The sequence below is a fragment of the Drosophila innubila genome (genome assembly GCF_004354385.1).
Source record: "Drosophila innubila isolate TH190305 chromosome 3L unlocalized genomic scaffold, UK_Dinn_1.0 0_D_3L, whole genome shotgun sequence".
Classification (NCBI taxonomy): Eukaryota; Metazoa; Arthropoda; class Insecta; order Diptera; family Drosophilidae; genus Drosophila; species Drosophila innubila.
In genome coordinates, this window is record NW_022995376.1 from 10,045,314 (window position 1) to 10,068,460 (window position 23,147).

At 45.8% G+C, this 23,147-nt stretch overlaps 7 protein-coding genes across 8 annotated transcripts in view; 3 read left to right on the forward strand and 4 right to left on the reverse strand.

Moving 5' to 3' along the window:
• LOC117788126 (ankyrin-2) overlaps positions 1 to 2,053 on the reverse strand; it is a 64,308-nt gene extending 62,255 nt beyond the window's left edge. The window contains 1 exon segment of the mRNA XM_034626793.1: positions 1,505 to 2,053. Coding sequence (XP_034482684.1) covers positions 1,505 to 2,053 — 549 coding nt within the window.
• Positions 2,054 to 3,082: 1,029 nt separating this feature from the next.
• LOC117787831 (probable medium-chain specific acyl-CoA dehydrogenase, mitochondrial) lies at positions 3,083 to 4,813 on the forward strand. Its single transcript, XM_034626451.1, has 3 exons — positions 3,083 to 3,188; positions 3,444 to 3,797; positions 3,860 to 4,813. The coding sequence occupies exons 1-3, from the start codon at positions 3,171 to 3,173 to the stop codon at positions 4,742 to 4,744; spliced, it is 1,257 nt and encodes a 418-aa protein (XP_034482342.1). The 5' UTR covers positions 3,083 to 3,170; the 3' UTR covers positions 4,745 to 4,813.
• Positions 4,814 to 5,350: 537 nt separating this feature from the next.
• On the reverse strand, positions 5,351 to 9,979 carry LOC117788185 (tonsoku-like protein). Its single transcript, XM_034626861.1, has 5 exons — positions 9,624 to 9,979; positions 9,395 to 9,566; positions 6,813 to 9,341; positions 6,581 to 6,756; positions 5,351 to 6,523 (listed from the first exon to the last, which is right to left on the reverse strand). Exons 1-5 carry the CDS (start codon positions 9,892 to 9,894, stop codon positions 5,451 to 5,453), a joined length of 4,221 nt encoding a protein of 1,406 aa, XP_034482752.1. The 5' UTR covers positions 9,895 to 9,979; the 3' UTR covers positions 5,351 to 5,450.
• Positions 9,980 to 10,112: 133 nt separating this feature from the next.
• On the forward strand, positions 10,113 to 16,714 carry LOC117786300 (zinc finger RNA-binding protein). Of its 2 annotated transcripts, none has more exons than XR_004617623.1 (5): positions 10,113 to 10,188; positions 10,657 to 12,107; positions 12,189 to 12,707; positions 13,959 to 14,172; positions 15,474 to 15,593. XR_004617623.1 is itself a non-coding variant. In XM_034624484.1 (5 exons), the coding sequence occupies exons 2-5, from the start codon at positions 10,670 to 10,672 to the stop codon at positions 16,311 to 16,313; spliced, it is 2,736 nt and encodes a 911-aa protein (XP_034480375.1). In that variant the 5' UTR covers positions 10,113 to 10,188; positions 10,657 to 10,669; the 3' UTR covers positions 16,314 to 16,714. The 2 variants fall into 2 exon arrangements, 1 of the variants encoding a protein (XP_034480375.1); XM_034624484.1 differs by lacking the exon at positions 13,959 to 14,172 and adding an exon at positions 15,747 to 16,714 and having other exon boundaries at positions 15,474 to 15,685.
• Positions 16,706 to 17,368, reverse strand: LOC117786302 (MRN complex-interacting protein). Its single transcript, XM_034624486.1, has 2 exons — positions 17,247 to 17,368; positions 16,706 to 17,187 (listed from the first exon to the last, which is right to left on the reverse strand). The coding sequence occupies exons 1-2, from the start codon at positions 17,295 to 17,297 to the stop codon at positions 16,732 to 16,734; spliced, it is 507 nt and encodes a 168-aa protein (XP_034480377.1). The 5' UTR covers positions 17,298 to 17,368; the 3' UTR covers positions 16,706 to 16,731.
• Positions 17,369 to 17,404: 36 nt separating this feature from the next.
• On the forward strand, positions 17,405 to 19,616 carry LOC117786301 (integrator complex subunit 9). Its single transcript, XM_034624485.1, has 3 exons — positions 17,405 to 17,481; positions 17,563 to 18,720; positions 18,773 to 19,616. The coding sequence occupies exons 1-3, from the start codon at positions 17,473 to 17,475 to the stop codon at positions 19,571 to 19,573; spliced, it is 1,968 nt and encodes a 655-aa protein (XP_034480376.1). The 5' UTR covers positions 17,405 to 17,472; the 3' UTR covers positions 19,574 to 19,616.
• LOC117786299 (isoleucine--tRNA ligase, mitochondrial) lies at positions 19,608 to 22,972 on the reverse strand. The gene is made up of 6 exons (XM_034624483.1): positions 22,773 to 22,972; positions 22,442 to 22,712; positions 22,184 to 22,388; positions 20,923 to 22,125; positions 20,522 to 20,864; positions 19,608 to 20,288 (listed from the first exon to the last, which is right to left on the reverse strand). Exons 1-6 carry the CDS (start codon positions 22,935 to 22,937, stop codon positions 19,635 to 19,637), a joined length of 2,841 nt encoding a protein of 946 aa, XP_034480374.1. The 5' UTR covers positions 22,938 to 22,972; the 3' UTR covers positions 19,608 to 19,634.
• Positions 22,973 to 23,147: the final 175 nt, after the last annotated feature.

A 23,147-nucleotide genomic window follows, 5' to 3' on the forward strand; every position in this document is an offset into this window, starting at 1 on the left:
AAGTTTAAACAATAAACAAGTTGTCTAATATCTGGCCTTTTTATTTACATTTTATTTAAGGATAACTTTCCTGTCTCAACGTGGACCATTAACTAATATGCGAAAATATTAATGTTTACGGAAGGGTATAAAAAAATCGACTAAACTGCTTAAGTAGTTATTTTTATGATTATTAATTATGGTGCTGGCGTCGATGAGGCTATCGTCTGTTGGCCTGGCGTGGCATATGAAATTACAAGAGCCACAACAACAACAACAGCAACTACAACAGTGGCGGCAACGCCAATGTCCTAAGTAAATCGCCTGCCAGACGCTTTGGCCTAAACTAATTGACCATAACTTTGACGACCTCGCAGAACGCACCATAAATACGGGGACACTTTGTGGAAAGCCCCCTTGGGAGGGGGAGGATGGATATTCATAATAGTTCACTGCACCTCGCACCAAACAAACGCGATTCACACACCGCCGATAGAAATAAAAAAATTTCAATAATTTTCGCACAATTCTGTCTAGTCTGTCAAGACAAGAGGTGATATTTTTAGGGCAACTGCATTAAATTAAATGCAGCAACTTGCAAAAGTATTACATAAAAAGAGTTCAAGGTGGCATGCAACTTACGCCCAAACTCTGCAGCGATGGAAAGCGTTTTTTTAATGTCTCCATGCCGTTCCACTGACAACAAAAAACCACATTCGTTTGTCAATTAGGTATAAACGTAAATATATCTATAATAAATGATATATATACAGAATGCCAGACGCGTCGGCCGCACCAAAAACAACAGACAGCGAGCGATTTGAGTCGTTTTCTAAATTATTTTCGATTGCTCGCTGAACGTTGAGCGCTATGTGGAAGCCCAGCACCAGACGAAGAACCAGAGACTAGAGACTAGAGACCCAAAGACTAGAGGCCCAAAGACTAGAGGCCCATGTAAAGAGCACTAAAAGAGAAATTTGCCATTTGGTTTATTTTTAAACAATGCGAAAAAAAAACACACAAAACATTTGAAAAGCTTTTCGAGAGTACAGGATGATAAGGGGGCCAATATTAAAGGGTGGCGAAAGGCGGGAGGCTTTAAAAGAGAGAGGGAACTGAATTTGTGGGCTGCATTGTGGGGTGTCTAATTTAAAGCTTTTTTAATAAACAGTAAACGATGCCTTGGAGACGTTACGACGCCATGACGCCAGAGAGTCGTCATGAAGAGTTGTTAATGGACGGACAAGGACGAACGAAAGATGGTCGATGGCTGGTGACTCACTTGGCATAGGAATACGATTGCGTCATATCTTAGACTGGGATACCAATGTATAGATATAGATAATTCAGATATACAAGTTAGTCAAGTAATTATTCTAAAAAAAAGTCAAAATAATTAGTTGACTATGTTATCCAAAATGTAGAAGATAACAAACGATCACAACATGCTTCAGTCTTATATATATATACAATATATATGTATGATATCCTTGTGGCAAGCATATGATGTCAGCCTTGGACTCACCGCACTCTGGTGTCCTGTGGGACAGTGTTCATGCTTATTGTGATGCTTGTTGTTGCTGCCGGGCGTGGCACCAGTTCCAGTACCAGCAACGGGAGCAGTACCAACATGTTGAAATGTCAGCTCATGCTGATGCTGAAAGTAGTCGTAGTGGCCAACATGCTCCGCCGGAGGAGAGGAGACCAACGATGGCGGACTGTGATGTGGATGCGACTTGGCATTGCCATGACCCGTCGACTGATGTGACTTTTTGTGGTGCTGCTGCTGTTGATGTTGTTGCTGCTGCTGCTGCTCTGGATGATGATGATGTGATTGCGACTGAGATTGCGATTGCGACTGAGATTGGTGATGCGAGGAGGAGTTGACATGTCCTCCATGGTGATGATGGTGCTGGTGATGATTGTGGGCGGTGGGGGGCGATGGCATATTATGGCCACTGTGTGGCAAATGCGACGAATGCTGCACCCCTACCTGATGGCCATGATGATGCGGTACATGACCTTGCGATGCCTCCATCAGCGTTGGCTGTATGTGAGTCACGAATTGAGCCATTTTCAATTTGGCTTAAAGCACTTGTTTGATTAAGGCTTCAATAAACACTTGACAACCTTTGCACTTTTTTTTCTTAAAAATCTTTAATACTTTTATATATGTATACCAATTGTGGGAGATGGGAGTGTGTAGAAAAAACAAGACACACACACACACTATTATACACACACCAATACACACAAGTGTGTAGTTGGACGCGTTGAAGGCGACTTCAGCTGGTCGACGGCACGGATTAGGTTCACAGTGCGCGAGGACAACCTTTACGCAGGAGCAATGTCAAATGACTGGCCTAGCGAAGCCAGCAGCTATCCCAGTTTCGCCTTAGATGTGACGGGACTTTCACCTCCACCTCCACCTTCACCTCGTCCTCGTCAGCTTCGGTCGCTTCGGCTGCGTTTCGTGCGCGCTTTCTTCTTTTTTGTTGTTGTTGTTGTTTTGGAGTGTAATTGGGGTTTAACGGAAGCTTTAACCGGACCAAGTTTTATGTGCTGCCGTTGCTGATAAGAGCAGATGCTGGCAACTGAGTTCCATACACATTGTATTTATTTTTATTTTGTCAAGTGTGTGCACACAAGCATAATTTAGTAGGGCGTTTGTCATTGTCTAAAATATACAATTTGTTTATTTTTAACGTAACCTTTGATATATTTTTAACAGCGCAAAAAAGTATGCAACGTTGCTCGAAATACGATATAAATACATACATTTAATTGAGCGCGCAGTTTGAAAAGCTTTTAAGTATGCAGAGCTTTTGCTGCTTTGTTGTTGCTTAGTGCGTGGGATCTTAGGTGTGTGTCTTGGCTAATATGCCAAAGCGAATGATATTTGGCATGCCTATTGGAATTTATGTCTCCGCACCAATTGGAATAGAAGCTGAACGAAAGTTTAATTATTATTTCACCAATGCAAAATTCAAGAGAGCGAAAGTTGCATGAAGAGAGAGTGAGAGCGGCAGAGTCTAATGTTCACATTCGCTGTCGACAGTGTTGGTTATGCCCTGCGTCGTCGAAACCTGCTTGATTAATTTGCAACGAGACGTCGACGAGTAAGCAGCGCGACCCAGTTAAAAGCGAATATACATTTAAACTGCAACTAAATAATTACTTGTGTCTACGTCATGGCGTTTCTGAATAAGGTATGCAAATAAGTTTGCTTATGCGTCTAACTGGAGTAGGAAGTGAGAGAGAGTGAATGTTGTAAAGAAATTTAGCAAGTGCAAAAGTGTTGATCATCTGGCAGACATTTTGAAAGCATCTCTCTCTCTGTCTCTTTCGATGTATCTCTGATTATGCTGTTGTTATCTGCGGCGCTTGTACTTTGCCCTCTGATTGGACTGTGGACTGTGCCGCGAATTCATAATTTATTTATTTTGTGTTGATTGTATTTATAGCTAGCGGCGCCTGCACTGCGTCAGCTGGTGTCCAGTCGCTCCTATGCCGCCGTCTCGCATGTCTCGGCCACCGGTCCGTCCTTCGCCCTCACCGAGGAGCAGCAGCAGCTGCAGGAGATGGCGCGCAAGTTCACCAGGGAGGAGATCATTCCTGTGGCGGCGCAATACGACAAATCCGGCGAGTACCCGTGGCCCATTATAAAGAAGGCCTGGGAACTGGGACTCATGAATAATCACATACCCGCCGAGTTGGGTGGTCTGGACTTGGATGTGTTCACCACCTGCCTGACAGCCGAGGAGTTGGCCTATGGCTGCACCGGCATCATGACTGCGCTGGAAGCCAGCGGTCTAGGTGTAAGTGAAGCTAATCTATTCCTCATATAAACTGCAGCTAATTATACCTACTCCCTCCACAGCAAACACCTGTGATCCTCTCGGGCAATAAGGAACAAAAGAAAAAGTATCTGGGTCGTCTGCTGGAGGAGCCTTTGGTGGCTGCCTACGGTGTCACAGAACCCGGCGCAGGTTCCGATGTGTCCGGCATCAAGACAAAGGCCGAGAAGAAGGGCGACGAGTACATCCTCAATGGCCAGAAGATGTGGATCACCAACGGCGGTGTGGCCAACTGGTACTTTGTGCTGGCCCGCACCAATCCCGATCCCAAGTGCCCGCCTAGCAAAGCCTTCACCGGCTTCATTGTCGATCGTGATACACCCGGATTGACGCCTGGCCGCAAGGAGCTCAACATGGGACAGCGTGCATCCGACACACGAGGCATCACCTTCGAGGATGTGCGTGTGCCCAAGGAGAATGTGTTGGTTGGCGAAGGTGCCGGCTTTAAGATCGCCATGGGCACCTTTGACAAGACCCGCCCTCCAGTTGCTGCCGGCGCCGTCGGTCTCGCCCAGCGCTGCATGGATGAGGCATTGAAGTATGCGCTGGAACGCAAAACCTTCGGTGTGCCCATTGCCCATCACCAGGCCGTGCAGTTCATGCTGGCCGACATGGCCATTGGTGTGGAGACATCCCGTCTGGCGTGGCGTCTGTCCGCCTGGGAGATTGACCAGGGTCGCCGCAACAGCTACTATGCCTCGATCGCCAAGTGCCATGCTGCCGATATGGCCAACAAGATTGCCTCCGATGCGGTCCAGATCTTCGGCGGCAACGGCTTCAACAGCGAGTATCCCGTGGAGAAACTGATGCGCGATGCCAAGATCTATCAGATCTACGAGGGCACCTCCCAGATCCAGCGTCTGATCATCTCGAGAAACATGTACGAGGTGGCCAAGGGCAATCAATAATTAATAATACAATTCTCTCCTCATTCACAAACGATAAATAAAATACGTTAAGTTACATAAAACAACAAACCAATTACGATATGTAAGGAAGCTTTGCTCGACTACTTGATACCCTGCGTCCAGACAATCTTCTCTTCTTTGGCTGTGCAATGAGAAATTGTTTTATAGATAACTTCCTAGTTTATTATCTGATCAGGATGAAATTTTTAGGCCAGATGATGACTTGATGTCCAAAATTTTCAATAAACCAGATCTGCCTGTATAAATGAGTCTACAAATCAAATTTGATGGCTACCATCTCTGAGAACTGTTCATTGATATTCGTTTATGTATATATATACTTTATGAGGTCTGCCACGCCTCTTTCTGCTTTACCCTATTATACCCTCGGACAACAAACTAATTAAGCGAATCTTAACACATTTCAATTTACACTGGACAAAGTTCAAAACAATAGAAGGAAATATAGCAGATAAGTCAAGTACACTCTATATTCGAGTCTTGAAGACATCAAATTGCCGACTTATCGCCGTCTAGTAAAAGTGGGACAGCCAAAAAAAAACGCACACTGATAAGATATGATAAGAAGTGATTGCCCCCTTAGGATTGTAGATACATTCGCACAATATAATAATACTATTGCGACTTTTTTATTTAACAATCGAAACAAACATAAAAGATGACAATTCCAACGTCCTTGACTTCATCATGTGCACCAATGCAGATCACTTTCGTCAACGTAGAGCTGGAGCAGACCCTTCTGTCGCTTGGGGAGTATCACCTTGGCCTTGTCGCCCCATTTCAGCTGCCAAATCGTAGTCAGTGTGGTCAAGGCGCCGGGCAAGGCAAAAGCCTTCTCATCAATGCTCAGATCCATGCGCTTGGGCAGCTGCTTCTGTTGCTCCAGTTTCTGCAGACGCAGATCGTCCATCATTCGTATACAATTTGTGGCCAACAACGTACGCAATTGCGGCAGCTCGTCCAGCACGTAACCCAGAGCTGGACCACTTAAGCGTTCATTGTCGCTGATGTCCAACCATTCCAGCTGCTTTGCCTTGGCCAAATACTGTGTAATCTTGTAGATGTGGGCATCGTTAAGTCCACAACCGGCGATCTCCAAGCGAACAAATCTCTCACTGGTGCCGCTCTCAAGGAGTGCTACCAAACGCTCTCCCAACGCAAAGCCGCTTTGCTCATCGAGTGGCCAACGCATATAACTAAGATTCAGTTGCTCCAAGCGGCAACTGTTGAGCTGATCCGTCAATCTGCGCACACTTTGTTGTGTTAGCTGGTTGAAGCTAATGTCAAAGCTGCTCAGTTGCGTGTAAGCCAAGTCAAAGTCCTGCAGCTCCGTTAACTCACACTGCGACAGATGCAACGTGGTCAGCGCTCGTCCTGCAGAGCTGCCGCAATATCTATGCAACGTTCTGAGACTGGCATTTCCAAGCGGGTTTTGACTGAGCTCGAGCTCTTCTAAATGTTCTAGCTTCTCCATTGCTTGGCCACATAGCAGCGCCTCCAATCCCTGATTGCTGATGGCATTGCACTTCAGTCGTAGTGTCTTCAGTTGCAGCAAAGTGGGCAGCGCTTTGGCCAACTGCTGGCATCCCTCGTTGCCAATGAAGTTGCACGCTAAATCCAAGATCGTGAGACGCGCCTGATGCAGCAATGCCTTGAAAACTGGCTCCGTTTGCGTTTCCCGTAGCCAGAGACCCGCCAGCTCCAGTGTCTGTGTGTTCTGTGAACGCTCCAGCAGCAGCTTGATCTTGACATCGACAGCTGCAAATGAGAGATGTCATTTAAGAGATGTCCTTAAACTTGTTTGGGAGTGCTTACCTTTCTGCAGTTGATGGCACATTTCTTCGTAGCGCTGCGAGAGTGGAGATATTTTCCAGTCCAGAATGGTGGACAACAGCATGTTCTGCTCCAGGGCAACGCTCACTGCATCCGTTTCCTCGTATGCAAATCCATCGGAAGTTTTAAGACGCAGCATGGGCGTTAAACCAGTTAATCTAAAATGATTAAAATGAATTAAGTTAATTAATTATTAAATTGTAGCTGCACTTACTTATTGTAGCGTCTTCCTGACTCCTCCGCCAACCAGCGCATGTTAATATCCTGCAGCTTCTTGCGCTCAATGGGCACCAGCAGCAGCTCGTCCTGCACTTTCACCTTGAAGGATACGGTGGTGGCCAGCACTGGAGTTGCCTGCACTTTGATGGGTGACGCATGCTTGGCAGGTGAGATGAGCAGCTGTATGCCGGCATTCTGGGTGGTGGAATCTGGCTCAATACGCACCACAGATACACTGTCCCGTGAATCCTCGCCGCTGCCCAAAGGACTTTCACTGCGAAAGCGACAGAAACCGCTGTCCAGCAAAGATGCCTGCTGCTTGGACTTGGAATTGCTGCCGCTGGCATTACTATTCATGCTGGAGGAGCGTGAGAGCGAGAGTTTCCTCATTTGCTTCTGACGCTGCTTGGAATTGGCCGCCTCAAAAAGCACTTGATGTGCATCCAATTCGGGAGGCGTGGCTTGAATATCTGTGTCCCAGGCCAAGGCAGAATCTTGAAGATTCTCCTTTGCATTCGCTGCTCGACTGCTGATGCTTCCGGAGTTGTAACGCTTTCGCTTTCTTTCTGGCCCCACATCATCAATCAACCAGTGATCCGCGTCCACTTCATTATTGTTGAGAAGTGCAGCACGCTTCTGTTTAATACTAACACCACTGCTGCTGCTGGTTGGCTCATCGTAGTTGGCGGGTGCCCGATTTGGGCGCTTCAATTGTGCCATCACATTGCGATATTCCTTGCTAGCGCTTGATGATGGACACGGACGCGGACTACCACTTGAGCCCGCAGAACGATTAAGCATTAAGGAGCGTCTGTTTCGGGGTGTCAACTCCTCTTCTTCCTCCTCTGATGACACCGACGACTCCGGCTGTGCATTGGCATTGGTCAAGGGACGCGCATGCCGCTGACTGCAGATGCCCACCTTGGACAGTGTCCTGAGCAGCGTCTCTCGCAGTTGCGCATACTGTGCCTGCTCTCCATCTATCAGCTGCTTGGATTTCCGCCACTTGTCCAATGCCTCGATACAGGTCTCATTGTAATCCGTGCGTACAGTTGCATCCGCGCCACGTTCCAACAGCAACTCGGCCACATCCAGAAAGCCATTGGCACAGGCGTCGTAGAGTGGTGTGATGCCATCACAGCTGGTTCCCCCTTTGTCATTGATTGCCACTGTGGCTCCCTTGTCCAGCAACAGTTCCACAATATCCCGATAGCCATGATTGCTTGCCTCGTGCAAGGGCAACCAGCCAGCATGATCCCGCACATTCACCGTGTGTCCCTGGTCAATGAGGCGACGTGCCAGCTCCAGATTGCCAGCGATACATGCCTGATGCAGCTGCGTTTCTCCCTTGTTGTTGCGCTTGATTGTGAGCGTGCGATTGCCACGTGTTGTCCGCTGTGGACGCGGTTTGTCCGTCTCATCGAGATCGCTGGCATCGGAGTCGGTTAACACGTCCAGATCCACATCATCGCCCCAGTCGGGTGTGTTCTGTTGTAGCGGTGCTGCGACATCGCTATCAGCATCCTCGTCCTCATCCTGCTTAGCTGCTTCCATCGCTAAATTAATGCCCTTGGCCATGGCTTCCGTCTCCAGATTCTCCACCAACAGCTGCATTTTGTGTTTCACCTGCAATTTGTACAAGCGCACCATTGCAATCTTCTCTAGCTTTTCCGACGTGGCTTTATCCGCTTTGGCTGCCTGTCGCAATGCCTTTTGGTACACATCGTGCACCGTCCAAAAGGGTTGCGCCTGCTGTTCGCAAATCTCCGCAATGCTGCACAGTGTCGTGAACGCCTCAGCGGGCACATCCTGATTTATTTCGAATTCCTTCCACAAATACTCCAAGGCCTTGTCGTACTGTTTGTTATCCTTGTATGTCTGGTAGAGACTCACATAGATTGGCACCAGGCTCTTTCCTCGCTCCTCGTTCAGCTTGGCGCACTCCAGCATCTTTTGATAATAGACAATCGCCTTTTCGTAGTTTAAAAGATGACAGCATCCGTCCCCCAGTTTCTCATACAAGTCCTTTAGTTTGCCATAGTCCACGGAACTGGTTAACACTAGTTCATCGAGTGTTTGACAAATCTTGACCACCACTCGCAAGGAGCGTTCAATGCTGACGCGATCGTTCTCATCGGGTGTGTGCTTCTTGTATGCCTTGGTCAGTATTTGCTTGACGCTGGCAAAGTCTCCTGCTTGGATCAGAATGTCCGATTTGGTTATAAGTGTCTCGCAGATTTTCTTCACCTTATTGGGCAGCCTTTTGGCCACTTGCAGTGCCATGTTGCAGTACCGCAACGCTGACGTCGCGTCGTTCTTCTTGCAGTTGTAAAGCAGACTCATCGAAATGTAGCACAAATGGGTCAATTCGAATAAATCGTGTGTCTTGCTGATTTTAATTGCTTTCTCAATGTAATCGATGGACGCCTCGAATTCCTCCATATGTTCTTTCACAACGCCAATGTTGAGGTAACAACGTGCTTGCATATCTAATTGTTCCAGTTTCGAAATCTGACCTGAAAGTCTACAAAAAGTAAATACATTTAATACATATAGCTTAAGGTGTTTATTACTTACTCTTTGATCAGCAGAAGACTGCGAAGAAAGCTCTTTTCGGCTAGCTTCAACTGCTCCATGGCGCCCGAAGCTGTTGTGTCCGTCAAGCTCTGTCCGTGAAGAAGATGCACCCGTCCCAATGTTGCATATGCACGTTGCTGTTCCACTTTGTTTTGCAGCCTCTTTACAATTTCTACAAATGAAGTTGTAATTAGCAAGGAGGAAATTGCTGATTGCAGCATCTACTTACTCAGATAGTCATTAATGTAATCCTTGGCCGTATCGTACTCAAACAGCAGCGTATACATTTCTCCTAGCATGCGCTTCGCCTTCGCCGTCTCCAGTTCCTTGCCCATGCTGGCGTAAATTGCCGCCTCTTGTTTATATTCATTGACAGCCTCATTGTACTTGCCTAGCTGATTATAGTAGTCGCCCAGTTGATTACAGCTCACTGCTAGCTGCTCTCGATTTCCATCAGTGCGCGCCTTCTCCTTGCGCTTTATGTAGCGCTTTTCATCCATTTAAACACGTTAAACACATAAGTAAACACAAATTTCACAACATAACACACATTTTTGCAACAATCATTTGTTTTCGGCGCGAATTAGTGTTGGCGTTGCCACACTGTTGCCAATTTCACAAACAACTATCGCAATAACTATAATATCGATGAATATGATACAACAGTCTGGCAGCCGTATATGCATACGGCGTGACCAACAATTTGTTATCGACGCAGTGCGATTTTCATATACACATCGCTACTGTCGCCGGTTCATAGACGGAAAAATTTTCATCTATAGTCCACATTAAAGGTAATTTAATTGCGCAAATTGTGTTTTAAACGTATTGTTTTATGTGATAGTTGTTATACTATTTGTTTAACATTGATTGACGTGCGTGTGTGCTATTTGCATATATGAAAAATGCATTGAAAGGGTCATTCCAAAAAAATCGATAGAGTAAAAATGGTGGGGGCTTCCTTTTTGGTAGTGATTGAAAAAGAAGAGACATGACGTGACTAAAAGCACTTTTTCCTCGCATTCTATTAACAGATAAACAGACTATTACTCGACAAGCACAAATAAATATAGCGTACCGTCAAAGCCAATAAATATTTGGAATAGCAATAAGAAAGTAATAGCAAGTAAATGTAAGTAGAACAAACTGATTTGTCATTTGTGCGGGAGGTGGGCAGAGGTGGTAAGGGAATTGGTTGGGGTAGGAAATAGGAATAGTAAATGATTTGCATTGATTGGTAATTTGTATGTTCCTTTTAACAGCAATTGCGTGGCAATGGCGAACAATAACTATGCCGGGTTCAACTACGGCGGCACCCAGTACAACACGGGACAAGTGACGTACCCGGCGGTAACTAATGCAACATATGCAAATGCGGCTGCCTATCAAAATGCTGCTGTTGCTGCTGGCCAAGGTGGTGGCGGGGGCGGGTATGCAGCGGCCGGCGCTGGTGCTGCGGGCTATGGCGGCTATGGTGACTACAGAAGCGCCATGCAGTCTTACGACGCAACCAAGACATTCTACCAGCAAGCGCCGGCCAGCTACAACACGGCCTCGGCGGCGGCAGCAGCTGCAGCAGTCAGCAAGACGCATTACTCGGCACCGCCCGTCAAGAACCCCAATTCAGCACAAAAAGGCATGGGTAAAATGGACAAATCGAATGGCACGCCAAAGCCACCTCCGAATGTGGCATCTGGCAACAATTATAGTGGCTACGATACTGCGCTCTATAATGCTGCCAGCATGTATGTGGCCCAACAGCATCCCGGTCCGCAGCAGAAGCCCAACGGTGGTGCCAACAACAGCTGGTATCAACGCAAGATGGGCCCAACCATTCCTGGAGCGGCTGCTTTGCGTGGCCTGCGTCCAAAGGCGCCGCCACGCCCACAGCAGCTGCATTACTGTGAGGTGTGCAAGATTTCGTGCGCCGGTCCGCAAACGTATCGGGAGCATCTCGAAGGGCAGAAGCACAAGAAGCGTGAGGCATCACTCAAGATGCAGGCAACTGCCACCAACAGCACACAGAATCGTGGCAACAACTATCACTGCGAGCTGTGCGACGTCACCTGCACTGGCACCGATGCCTATGCCGCCCATGTGCGAGGCGCCAAGCACCAGAAGGTTGTGAAGCTGCACCAGAAGCTCGGCAAGCCAATACCATCCGATGAGCCCAAGAAGATGGGCAAGATTAACTTTGTACCAGCTGCCGGACCGAATGCTACCGCTGCGGCTGCATCTGCATCATCAGTCAAGCCAGAATCAGCTGATACCGAGGCAGCGAACAGTGGAGCAGCTGGAGGAACCCCATCTGAAAACATGGATGATCTTGACGATTCGTTGGGTGAGAATACGGACAACATTAAGCCGGTGGGTGGCGAGTACATTGAGGAAGTCAAGGACGACGAGGGCAAGATTCTCAGCTTCAATTGCAAGCTGTGCGACTGCAAGTTCAACGATCCCAATGCCAAAGAGATGCACATGAAAGGACGTCGCCATCGCTTGCAATACAAGCGTAAAGTGCAACCAGATCTTGTCGTTGACTTTAAGCCCACTCCGCGTCAACGTCGTCTGGCCGAGGCACGTGCTCAGCGCGCTCTCATGTCCTCACATCGTGGCGATGACCACGAAGGGGGCAACTACTGGGAGGAACAGCGCAGTCGTCAATATACTGAAGAATACGACTATAATAACTGGATGTCTCGCAGCTTTGGAGGTGAGTTTTCCGACACTCCACAGAGTCAAATCGTATTGTGATCTTGCTAGACAATTCATTCATTCATTCTTTTATTCCCAGGAGCTCAACGCTTTGGGCGAGTCGGCAATGGTCCACCGCCGCACTTTGGCATGATGCCCGGAGTTGGCAATGTGCGTCGTCCGGAAAGCACCGATGATCGTCATGCAATTGCTCGCCACGCTGAGATCTATCCCAAGGAGGAGGAGCTTCAGACAATTCAACGCATTGTCTCTCACACTGAACGCGCTCTCAAGCTCGTCTCGGATGCTCTGGTCGAGTTGCCAAACACTGCGGCAGCCAGCGAGGACGGCCCGACCGCCAAGAAGGAGAAATCGGATAAACCTTCGGAGAAGGATGGACGTGATAATCAGATATTCTCATTTCACAAGGATGCCGACAATGGCGGCAATGTGGTGCGCATCTTGAAGGGCGTCATGCGTGTTGGCTACTTGGCCAAGGGTCTACTGCTCCATGGCGACACTGCCGTTGAGCTGGTCGTCCTCTGTGCAGAGAAGCCAACAACAAGTCTGCTACAGCGTGTCGCCAATCTGTTGCCCGACAAGCTCAAGGAGGTGGCAGGTAAGTTGCAAACCCACCCATCGATTTGATAGTATACCACATACATAGACATGCATAAATATATATCCCTTGATATTTCGGTGTCCTTTGTCAAAGGCAACAACTTTTTCCAGAAAAATGGCTCAAATCATGTGAAGCAGCTAGCTTATTTTCCTCTGCAGGGAAATTAAGTGCATCATGGATATGTCTTAGGCTTTCCAAACACATACACTCACATATATACAATATATACATACAGTACGTCAAGTAATTGCTTTGACATAGAAAATATTCTCTTATTTATTTTGTATTTTACAAAATAGTTAGGTCCGCCGTGCTTTCATTATTTAAATTTTTAACTTGTCTAATATGAAGAAAAGCTATGAAAATAGCAAACAGATTTTCCTTTTATTGCAAAATAAAATAGTGAATTTTCTATGTCTTAACAATTACTTGACATACTGCATATAACTTTGAGGAAATTTTTAAATTAAGCAATCAAAAAAAGCAAACTTATTTACTTACCATAATAGAACTGTTTCAAACTGAAATTTGGACAAACAAATTATTTCCTGTTAAAAGTCTCAATGATATAACAATATTTGAAAATGTAATATACAACTTAAATCTCTGAAAAGCGATCTTCACCAATTGCTCGTAACTTAGATGTGATTCCAAGACATATCCATGTCGAATACAAAAACGCGACAAATTGCAAAATAAAAGCAGCAAATTCAAAAACAGCCACATATCTAATTGTCTGGCCAATTTCACAAAGTGAATTTCGCCAAGAGAGTGTAAAAACTTAAACTATAAAAACATTTCGGAACGCCTAAAATACTGGAATGATAATTAAAAATAAAACAACAAAATACGCAAAAGCAAAAAAAAAAATGAATAAATAACTTCAATGCACATCATGCGATACACATATTTATAATCAATATATATTTATGTTGATACATCAAATCGAATTTATTCGTTTTGCGATGCGCAATTTCGCAATTTGTGTGGAAATAATTGTTGAATTATTGATGAATTAATGTATGTTACATACTTGACTACTGTTGAGACCTGTTCTTGTTGTTGCCGTGCTGGATTTGAATAAGAATTTGACGACCCAACAACGACGAACAGAAACAACGAACAACAGCAGCCTAATAAGCAACAACAAAAATAGCAAGATCTACAAAACTAAACCGAAAAAACCAACAAATCAAATCCAACCAAACCAAAAAATAAAATATATAAAAACGTATTTGCCGTTTTCAGCTTCTCTCTCTGCAGGATAAGATTTGAGCCCTTAGCGTTGAGATGATATCACTCACAGTACTCCTCCTCACTCCACACTCAGGTGTCTCAGGTGTTAGCCGTGTCTATAGCTTTCCAAGAGTCGCTGCTGCTGCTACTGCTCCTACTGCCTCCTCCTCCAACTACTGCTACTTACTGCTGGTGGTGGAATTCAACGGATAACGTAATCGTAATGGTAACACAAGCAGTAATCCGTAATCCGTACTCCGTACTCTGCAAGTACCCGCCAAAATGGAAGCGGATGCGTTTGCCCAAGAGTTAATTTGTGTGGAAACGAATGAATATCGAATCAAATGAATTTGAATCACAGCAAATCAAATCTTTTAACCAAACGAATTCAAATCAATTGAATGCATTTTTGAACCAAAGGAATATATTTATACAAAGTTTTGGGCGCTAGCGCTGTGCTCTTGTTGTTGTTTTTTCTACTCTTACTTGCCACATGCCACACTTTCTCTCTTTCCCCCATTTTTCCACTTCCACATGCGAAGAAACTTTGTGTAAATAAAGTCCTTTGACATACAATACAATAAAGCGCGAAAGCAGCTCAAAACTGGCGACCAGAAGCAATGCGATTGATCCACACAGACAGACGCATACACATGGAATATATTATATATACAATATATATGTGTCATGTCCAAGTACTTAATACATTTTTCTTTATCTACCAAAATTGTTGCGCCTCCGAAAAAATGATGAAGGGCAGCTCCTCACCTCAAAAGAGAATCGAATATCGGTGCCGATTTAAGCAGCCGTTTTGTGTGTATCAAACTTGATTGTCTAAACAAAAAAAAACTGCGAAAAACTATAAAAAAATATGCGACCGAAATTTGTGTTGCGAACGGGAACGATGAGGTGACTGCGGACTACTTGAAATGAGTACGGACTGGTCACAGATCCCGCAGGTTTCTCCGCAATCCGCAAATAAACGATAAATTTCGGTCAATGTTTTTAGTTTTTTGCAAAAAAACTAACCTAAGAACAGCCATGTGCTCTAAGGGGAATTGCAATCTGATTTCTATTTCCGACTGGGACTTGTTTGCAATTCCGTTTATGGTTCGGAGGTGGTGTTGATGCCGCCAATCCCGCTGGCTACCCGGTCCGATCCCAGCACGCAGCTCATACGACAATACGATAAATACTTTAATAGTTACGATATACGATATATAATATATAATGATATATGGATGTTTGCTGGGAACAGAGCGGAGTTTGTTATCTGTGGAACGTAGGAAGAAACAAACATTTACATTTTGCTTTTTATTATCAGATATGCATCATCATATCAAATATATATAAATATATTCATATATAATTATATATATATTTATATATTGTGGGCCCCACATCTGGAATTATGTTTCATCTATTTACAATGTTTGTCTCTTTTCTAAGCGTAGTTCAAAATCTTGATAATATTACCTTATTTCTCTTAAATGTTACTGATAGAAGAATATTTACTCTCCGTTGCAGGTGACACCCAGGTTAACTATCGCGTCGAGGTTAATGCCGAGGAGGCTTCTGTTATTGTGCTAGATGAAGTGGTCGCTGTTAAGATTACTCTCACATCGCCGCTACTGCGGGAAACTTGTGAACCTGCCACTGCAATGAAGGTTGATGATGCTGCCTCAGCCTCAACAGCTACAGACGAATCAGACTTTTTGCCACGTGAGCCATGCTTGCGGGTTAGTAATCCAAGTACATTCGCTTAACATAAGGTATTGATTTATTGTATTTCTGTTGCAGGCACTCGCTGACTTGCGTCATGCCAAATGGTTCCAGGCACGTGCAACTGGCTTGCAGTCGTGCGTCATGGTTATTCGTATATTGCGTGATCTTTGCCAGCGCGTCTCATCGTGGCAATCGCTGCCACAGTGGTCGCTGGAATTGCTGGTGGAGAAGGTCATCTCGTCGGCTGGTTTCCCCATCTCCCCTGGCGACTGTTTGCGCCGCATTATGGAGGCATTATCTTCGGGATTTCTGATTAATGGTCCTGGTCTGCTGGATCCGTGCGAGAAGGATCCAACCGATGCTCTGCAGCAACTTACCAAGCAGGAGCGTGAAGATCTCACAGTGTCGTCGCAATTGTTCCTGCGATACATTGCTTTCCGGCAGATGTTCAAAGTGCTCGGCATGGATCAGCTGCCAGCTATGAAATATCCCTTACGCCCATGGCGCATCAATCGCAAACGTCGTCGCTCTTCGGGTAAGGCGGGAACGTCGGGAGCTGAAGCGGATCCCGCAGACATCGAAGAGACCGGATCGGATGAGAAGGTGGCCAAGAAGGATATAACCCCGGCTGTTTCCGGCTAGGCCCGAGTGCCCAGCAATCAGCAATAGAAATACGTAGTCGACATAAAAAAATATGAATTAACATTTTTTTCTCAATCTTATTGCGTAACAAAATGCGCCCGATAACTATACACTATTTCCATTCAAACTAATTGAATCTGGACATTTGATATGTTGTTTATCATGTTCAAGAACAACCGTAAATAGCAGCCCTAAACTAACAATATTAATAACTAATTAAATTAATGGCATTTTGCTAGATTATGCAGAAATTAATGCAAATTATAATTGTATTCGATTAGTCGTGGATGTGTTGATTCTCTATACACATAAAATATGTACTCAACTGTCCCCACTGCGCGTTTCAAACATTATAAAACAGAAACAAAATAAATTTTAATAAAAATACCTATACAACATAATAGTGTTTATTTAATAATTACAAAAACTTTTGCCATTTTGAGAATGGCTTTTTATTAACAATACATTGATCTGGTGCTTTACGCTTGTTGGAACCTCTTGACTTTCTAGCTGAAGAAGTATTCTCTGGTTCTTCCAAGTCAAGTTCTGGGTTAACTATTTTTGGAATATGCGTCTTTTTGGGTGCTTGGAGTATTGGTTCATCCACAAAGGCAGACCATTTACTGGTTGTCTTCGGACGTGGAGATGTTTGCAACTGAGCTTCGATTCCGGTTAACGAAGTCTCAGACTCCTCTTGCACTTCCAATATTTTGCGATCTTCCTGTGCTTGTCGCCTTTGACCATGTTCCAGATTTAACTGCTGCACTTTGGTTCGACAAGCAGCTCCACTTCCGCGAAAGAATTCCCTGTGTACAACCTGCTTTTGGCGGCAAACTTTGCATTCCCATCTGTTGCTCTTCTTCACAATATCCACCTATATAAACATGATAATTAGCACTAATTCTTCCTTTTAAATCGCATTATCAAACGAACCTGATATAAACCGCACTCTATACATTGTAAAACGCGAATTTCTTGAGACATTTTTAAAAACAAATTCGGAGTAAATTATGAAGCAGAGTTGCAGCGGATAATTTCTATCGGTGGAGTAATCGATAACAGCGCTTTGTTGCTGTTTGTTTTTCGCAGTCAGCTGTTGACTCCGCTGTCGACGCCGCAAACGCGACGCTGACGACAGAACAACTGGCACTTTCCAAAGATGCGATTGGTAAATGACAAACACAAAAATTAAATTCACCTTATCAAAGGAAATGACAATAATAAACTTATCTGGATTATAAATTTGTAGTATTGCCTGAGCGGTGACTTGGCGAAGCCATGCTACATCATTACCTTCAAGGGACTCCGGATAATGCTGGATTGCGGCCTGACGGAGCAAACTGTCCTCAACTTCCTGCCGTTGCCCTTCGTTCAGAGTTTCAAGCTGTCCAATTTGCCCAACTTTGTGCCCAGCAGCGACCATGATCCCCAAATGGATGGTGAGCTCAAGGAGTGCTGTGGTCGAGTGTTTGTGGACTCCGTGCCCGAGTTCAATTTGCCCATGGACAAGATGCTTGATTTCAGTGAACTGGATGTTATACTGATCTCCAACTATCTCAACATGCTGGCACTACCCTACATAACGGAAAATACGGGCTTTAAGGGCAAAGTCTATGCGACGGAGCCAACGCTGCAGATCGGACGATTCTTTCTCGAGGAACTCGTGGATTACATTGAAGTGTCGCCTAAGGCATGCACGGCACGTCTGTGGAAGGAGAAGCTGCATCTGCTGCCCACTCCATTGAGTGAGGCCTTTCGCGCCAAAAAGTGGCGCACCATTTTCAGCTTGAAGGATGTGCAGGGCAGTCTGTCCAAGGTGACCATCATGGGCTATGACGAGAAGCTGGATATTCTGGGCGCTTTTATTGCCACGCCGGTCAGTTCTGGTTACTGCCTGGGCTCCAGCAACTGGGTGCTCAGCACTGCGCATGAGAAGATTTGCTATGTGAGCGGCTCCTCAACACTAACAACACATCCGCGTCCCATCAATCAGTCGGCGCTCAAGCACGCCGATGTATTGATTATGACTGGACTGACGCAGGCTCCCACTGTGAATCCAGACACAAAGCTGGGGGAACTCTGCATGAATGTGGCACTGACCATACGTAACAATGGCTCAGCACTGATCCCATGTTATCCATCGGGCGTTGTCTATGATTTGTTCGAGTGTCTCACTCAAAATCTGGAGAATGCTGGTCTCAACAATGTGCCCATGTTCTTTATATCGCCGGTGGCAGACAGCTCATTGGCCTACTCCAACATTCTGGCCGAGTGGTTAAGTTCGGCCAAGCAGAATAAGGTCTATCTGCCAGATGATCCCTTTCCACACGCCTTCTATCTGCGCAATAACAAACTGAAGCACTATAACCACGTATTCTCCGAGGGCTTTAGCAAGGATTTCCGACAGGTGAGTTGACTTTTTGACCTGTTGAATGCATCTTAACCTACTTTCTCCTCAGCCCTGTGTTGTGTTCTGTGGTCATCCCAGTCTGCGTTTTGGCGATGCCGTGCATTTCATAGAAATGTGGGGAAATAATCCGAATAATTCGATTATATTCACGGAACCAGACTTCCCATACCTGCAAGTATTGGCGCCGTTTCAGCCGCTGGCCATGAAGGCCTTTTACTGTCCCATCGACACCTCACTAAACTATCAGCAGGCCAACAAGCTGATCAAGGAGCTGAAACCCAATGTCCTGGTTATACCGGAGGCGTACACCAAGCCACATCCTTCGGCACCCAATCTGTTCATCGAGCAGCCCGATAAGAAGATCATTACCTTCAAATGTGGCGAGATTATCAGATTGCCATTGAAGCGTAAGCTGGACCGCATCTTTATTGCCTCGGAGCTGGCACAGAAGATATTGGCTCGTGAGGTGGCGGCTGGTGTGTCACTCTCCACGCTTACGGGTGTCCTGCAGGTCAAGGACAAGGTTCACTGCATACAGCCGTGTGCGGAGACTGTCAAGGATGAGCCCAACACAAGCAGCTCCAAGGCGCCCTCCAAGGAGGACGTGCTCAAGAATGTCAAATATGAATATGGCAGCATTGATGTGGACACGCTAATGAAGCGCTTGGCTCAGGATGGTTTCTCCAACATCAAAATGGACCGCAGTGGCGGCCACCTGACGCTGCAGCTGGTCAACGAGGACACCACCATCAAGTTTGAGGACAATGAGACGCACATCATTTGCGGTGGCAAACCCACGACGCGCCTTAAACTACGTGACACTCTGCTCAAGTGCTTGCAGAGTTTCTAAGAATCTAAACATTTAAATATATATACATTTAATTTCTATAAAACAACAATTAATTATTTAGCTATTGCTTAGCAGCCAAAATATTAGCACAGCGTGTGCAAATCTCCTGCTCCAGAATGCCAAAGCGACGACATCGAGGACAAAGTGACGCCTTGGAGCTGTCTAGCTTTACTTGTGCCACATCCGCTCCAGCTGCCACCTCCGCCCGCAATAAGACGCTTCCCACTTGCAGAATCTCGCAGAGTTCCGAGTTGGTCACGGGCACATTCAACTTTCCATGTAAAGCACACAGCTGCTCCAATTGTTGCTTTGAGTTGCAATCGATGCTCACTGCGAGATTCCAGCTATTGACATCACCCGCCTGCTGGTTAATAATGCGTTTGATATCCAATGCTGTATTTACCACCTCACTGGCCTCCAGGTTATGCCAATCCTTGCGAGCCTGCACTGTTTGCTCGTGAAAGGCGCCACCAGTTGCATCGTAATAGCTCCAACTCTCCTCAATCAGATAGGGAGCTATGGGCCACAGCGCCTTGCAAAGCTGCCTGTAGCATTGGGTGAGCGTGTGTCGAATGACTTTCAATTCCCGCTCATCCCCACAGTACAGACGATCCTTGATCAGATGCACATAAATGCCCGACACTTGATTCGCTATGAAATTCTGTATGCTGGACACAACACGATTGTACTCATAGGCATTGTAGAGCTTCTCGATCTGAAAAGTAAAGAATAGTTTTTAGCGGGGAACGACTATAATAACGACTATAATTTTTCAAATTCAAATAAAATTTGACTCTTATTTTTTGATCAGAAAAATGATTTTAAATAATAAATAATTATTACTATTATTATTTCAAAGTAATATTTGACACTTCTTTTCATTCAGATGATCTTCATTAGATTTGATTTTTTTTTTAATTAAATATCTTTCTACTGTTGCCCACTTACCTCCTCTTCAAATCCCAATAGATGGTGCAATAGATACTTGTTCAAATAGCTGTCATCCTGCTTAGTTATAGACTGCTCCTCTTCAAGTTCCTTCTGCTGACTAATAACACCGTTCAGATAACGCAATGTGCTGCGAACTTTGCTCAGATTCTCTGCCGATTGCTGCAAGAGTTGATCGCTGACAGTAATGGCCATGTGCTGGGTGCCATGGGAAGCCACCCACCAGCGGAGGACATCCGTGCCGTACTTCTTGGTTATTTGCTTGGGTGAGATGACATTTCCCAATGATTTGGACATCTTGTGTCCCTTCTCGTCCACCGTAAAGCCGTGCACAAAGAGCGCTCTGTAAGTGGAGATGGTTTTTAACGGATTCACCAATAGTTTCTGTATTGGGAACTCACTTGTAGGGCGCACAATTCCGTGCCGCAATGCTGGTTAGCAGCGAGGATTGAAACCAGCCGGTGAACTGATCGTATCCCTCCAGATAGAGATCAGCCACTTGTTGTGGTCCCTTCAATACCGCCGACCAAGTGCTGCCAGAATCGAACCATATGTCAAAGATATCGCTGCCCTTGATCAGATCCTCTGCCTTGCAGCCGAGTTGCTTTGGAAGCTCCTTGGGCAACAACTCATCCAGTGGCTTGGACCACCAAAAGTCCATGGACCCCTCGCTGTGCAACAAGCCACAGATATGCTTGATCAGTGCAGCACTGAGCACCACCTGGTTGTTGTTCCTCTTGTAGAGCACAGGAATGGGAACGCCCCAGGCACGCTGTCGTGATATACACCAATAGGGACGCTTGTGCAGCTGTGTCAGCATTGCCTTCTTGCTGGCCTCGGCATTGACACGCGGATAAATCTCCACCTGCTCCAAGGCAGCAGCAGCTGGAGCCTTTAGCTTATCCGTATTGATGAACCACTGTTCACTGGCACGTATAATGACTGGTTGCTTAGTGCGCCAGTCAATGGGATAAGAATGCTGGAGCTGCGAGGCGTGCACCACATCCTCAGCTATGTGTTGCAGCACCAGGGAATTGCCCCCTCCCAGCACAGACTGTCCACGCAGAAAGGCAGGCGCCTCATCCGTATAAATGCCCGCCTCATTTACGTAGCATTTGATGGGCAACTTGTTGGCCAAACTGATTAGAAAGTCATCAGGACCGTGAGCAGGCGCCGTGTGGACCAAACCGGTGCCCTTGCTCTCCTGCACATGGCTGGCATCGAAAAAGGGCAGCGCTGTCTGCGTTTTGTCTATGGGATGTTGGTAGCTGCAGTTCCTCAAGTCACAGCCCAAAAATCTCTCCACAATCTCACACTGCAACTGGGTGGTCGCCTCAAAATCCGTCACGAGAGCTGAGGCCATTAGATAAAGCTCATCCGGATTGCGATTCGATAGTGTGACCAGCACATACTCCAAGGAACTATTGTAACAGATGGCCTGATTGCTGGGCAATGTCCAGGGAGTTGTAGTCCAGACCAAGGCAAAGATTTGCTTGCCCTTAGTGGCTTCCGAGGAAGTCAAGCCATTTAAGGGAAAGCGCAAATAAATCGAGGGACTGATAAAATTGGCATCATACTCCAGTTCCGCCTCTGCCAGCGCAGTTCTATGAAAGATTAAGAGTCAATACAGTATTTAACCTTTCAAAATCAATTAGTTCTTACTTGGAGGAGGGTGACCAGTAGACGGGCTTGAGATCTCGGTAGACCAGACCACGCTCGAACAGATTGTGGAACATCTGCAGCTGGTTGGCAATGAATTCTGGCTTAAATGTCAGATAGAAGTCATCCTGCTGCCAGTTGGCCAAGATGCCCCAGCTGCGAAATTCCTCCTTCTGGGATCTAATTGCCTCCAGGGCAAAGGCACGTGCTGCAATAACAAGAAGTTGTGTAACTATTCCAACCATTTGCAGAGATACTCACATTTCTGGCGGATTTCCAGTGGCTTCTGTTCGCCAGACGCTGCATTCGTGGCCTTCAGTTCAATGGGCAGACCGTGGCAATCCCAGCCAGGTATGTAGTTCACCTGTTGACCATGTGCCACACGCTGACGCAATGTGATATCCTTGAGGATCTTGTTGACGGCGTGTCCCATGTGCAGTTGCCCGTTGGCATAGGGCGGTCCATCGTGGAGCACAAAGGTTGGCTTACGCTTGTGCTGCTCCTGGTACTGATAAGCAGCTGCAATCTTATGCTGCAACCGGAATCACACATTTAACTAAAACTTCACTTTGGCATCTATGGCACAACTTACATCAAGGATTTGTCGTTCCTGTTCCTCGCGTTTGGCAGCAGTCAGACGATTTGGAAACCTGGTTCGGGGCAGATTTATCGTGTCCGTGTATTTCTGGACATCTTTCTTGGCAGTTTTCACAGAGTAAAGACGAGTCGCAAGGCGACAATGAAAAGCACGCAACATTTTGCACGTAACCAAAACAAAATGCAGCCGGCGAAATGTGATCAGCTGTTCGAACAGCTGACAGCTGACAGTACATGACAGCGAACATGGCGCGAAAATTGAGCTTAACAGTCGGTATCCAAAATTCGAATTCGAAAAAATTATAAATATTAAAATTATTATTTGAACGAAATTTATTAAATGCAAATGCAAAATGCATTTGGAGAGCAA

Bases quoted from the DNA above. Each gene is read 5' to 3' on its own strand.
- LOC117788185 (XM_034626861.1), bottom strand. From the start codon at position 9,894: ATGGATGAAAAGCGCTACATAAAGCGCAAGGAGAAGGCGCGCACTGAT. The intron at 9,342-9,394 runs GTAAGTAATAAA...TACTTTTTGTAG, and splicing joins AGTCTTCTGCTGATCAAAGA to ACTTTCAGGTCAGATTTCGA. The intron at 6,757-6,812 runs GTAAGTGCAGCT...TAATCATTTTAG, and splicing joins TCAGGAAGACGCTACAATAA to ATTAACTGGTTTAACGCCCA.
- LOC117787831 (XM_034626451.1), top strand. The intron at 3,798-3,859 runs GTAAGTGAAGCT...CTCCCTCCACAG, and splicing joins TGGAAGCCAGCGGTCTAGGT to CAAACACCTGTGATCCTCTC.
- LOC117786301 (XM_034624485.1), top strand. The intron at 18,721-18,772 runs GTGAGTTGACTT...CTTTCTCCTCAG, and splicing joins TTAGCAAGGATTTCCGACAG to CCCTGTGTTGTGTTCTGTGG.
- LOC117786299 (XM_034624483.1), bottom strand. From the start codon at position 22,937: ATGTTGCGTGCTTTTCATTGTCGCCTTGCGACTCGTCTTTACTCTGTG. The intron at 22,389-22,441 runs GTGAGTATCTCT...TTGTTATTGCAG, and splicing joins ACTGGAAATCCGCCAGAAAT to CACGTGCCTTTGCCCTGGAG. The intron at 20,865-20,922 runs GTGAGTTCCCAA...CTCCACTTACAG, and splicing joins CGGAATTGTGCGCCCTACAA to AGCGCTCTTTGTGCACGGCT.
- LOC117786302 (XM_034624486.1), bottom strand. From the start codon at position 17,297: ATGTCTCAAGAAATTCGCGTTTTACAATGTATAGAGTGCGGTTTATAT. The intron at 17,188-17,246 runs GTTCGTTTGATA...ATGTTTATATAG, and splicing joins TAGAGTGCGGTTTATATCAG to GTGGATATTGTGAAGAAGAG.
- LOC117786300 (XM_034624484.1), top strand. From the start codon at position 10,670: ATGGCGAACAATAACTATGCCGGGTTCAACTACGGCGGCACCCAGTAC. The intron at 12,708-15,473 runs GTAAGTTGCAAA...TCTCCGTTGCAG, and splicing joins CAAGCTCAAGGAGGTGGCAG to GTGACACCCAGGTTAACTAT. The intron at 15,686-15,746 runs GTTAGTAATCCA...TTTCTGTTGCAG, and splicing joins CACGTGAGCCATGCTTGCGG to GCACTCGCTGACTTGCGTCA.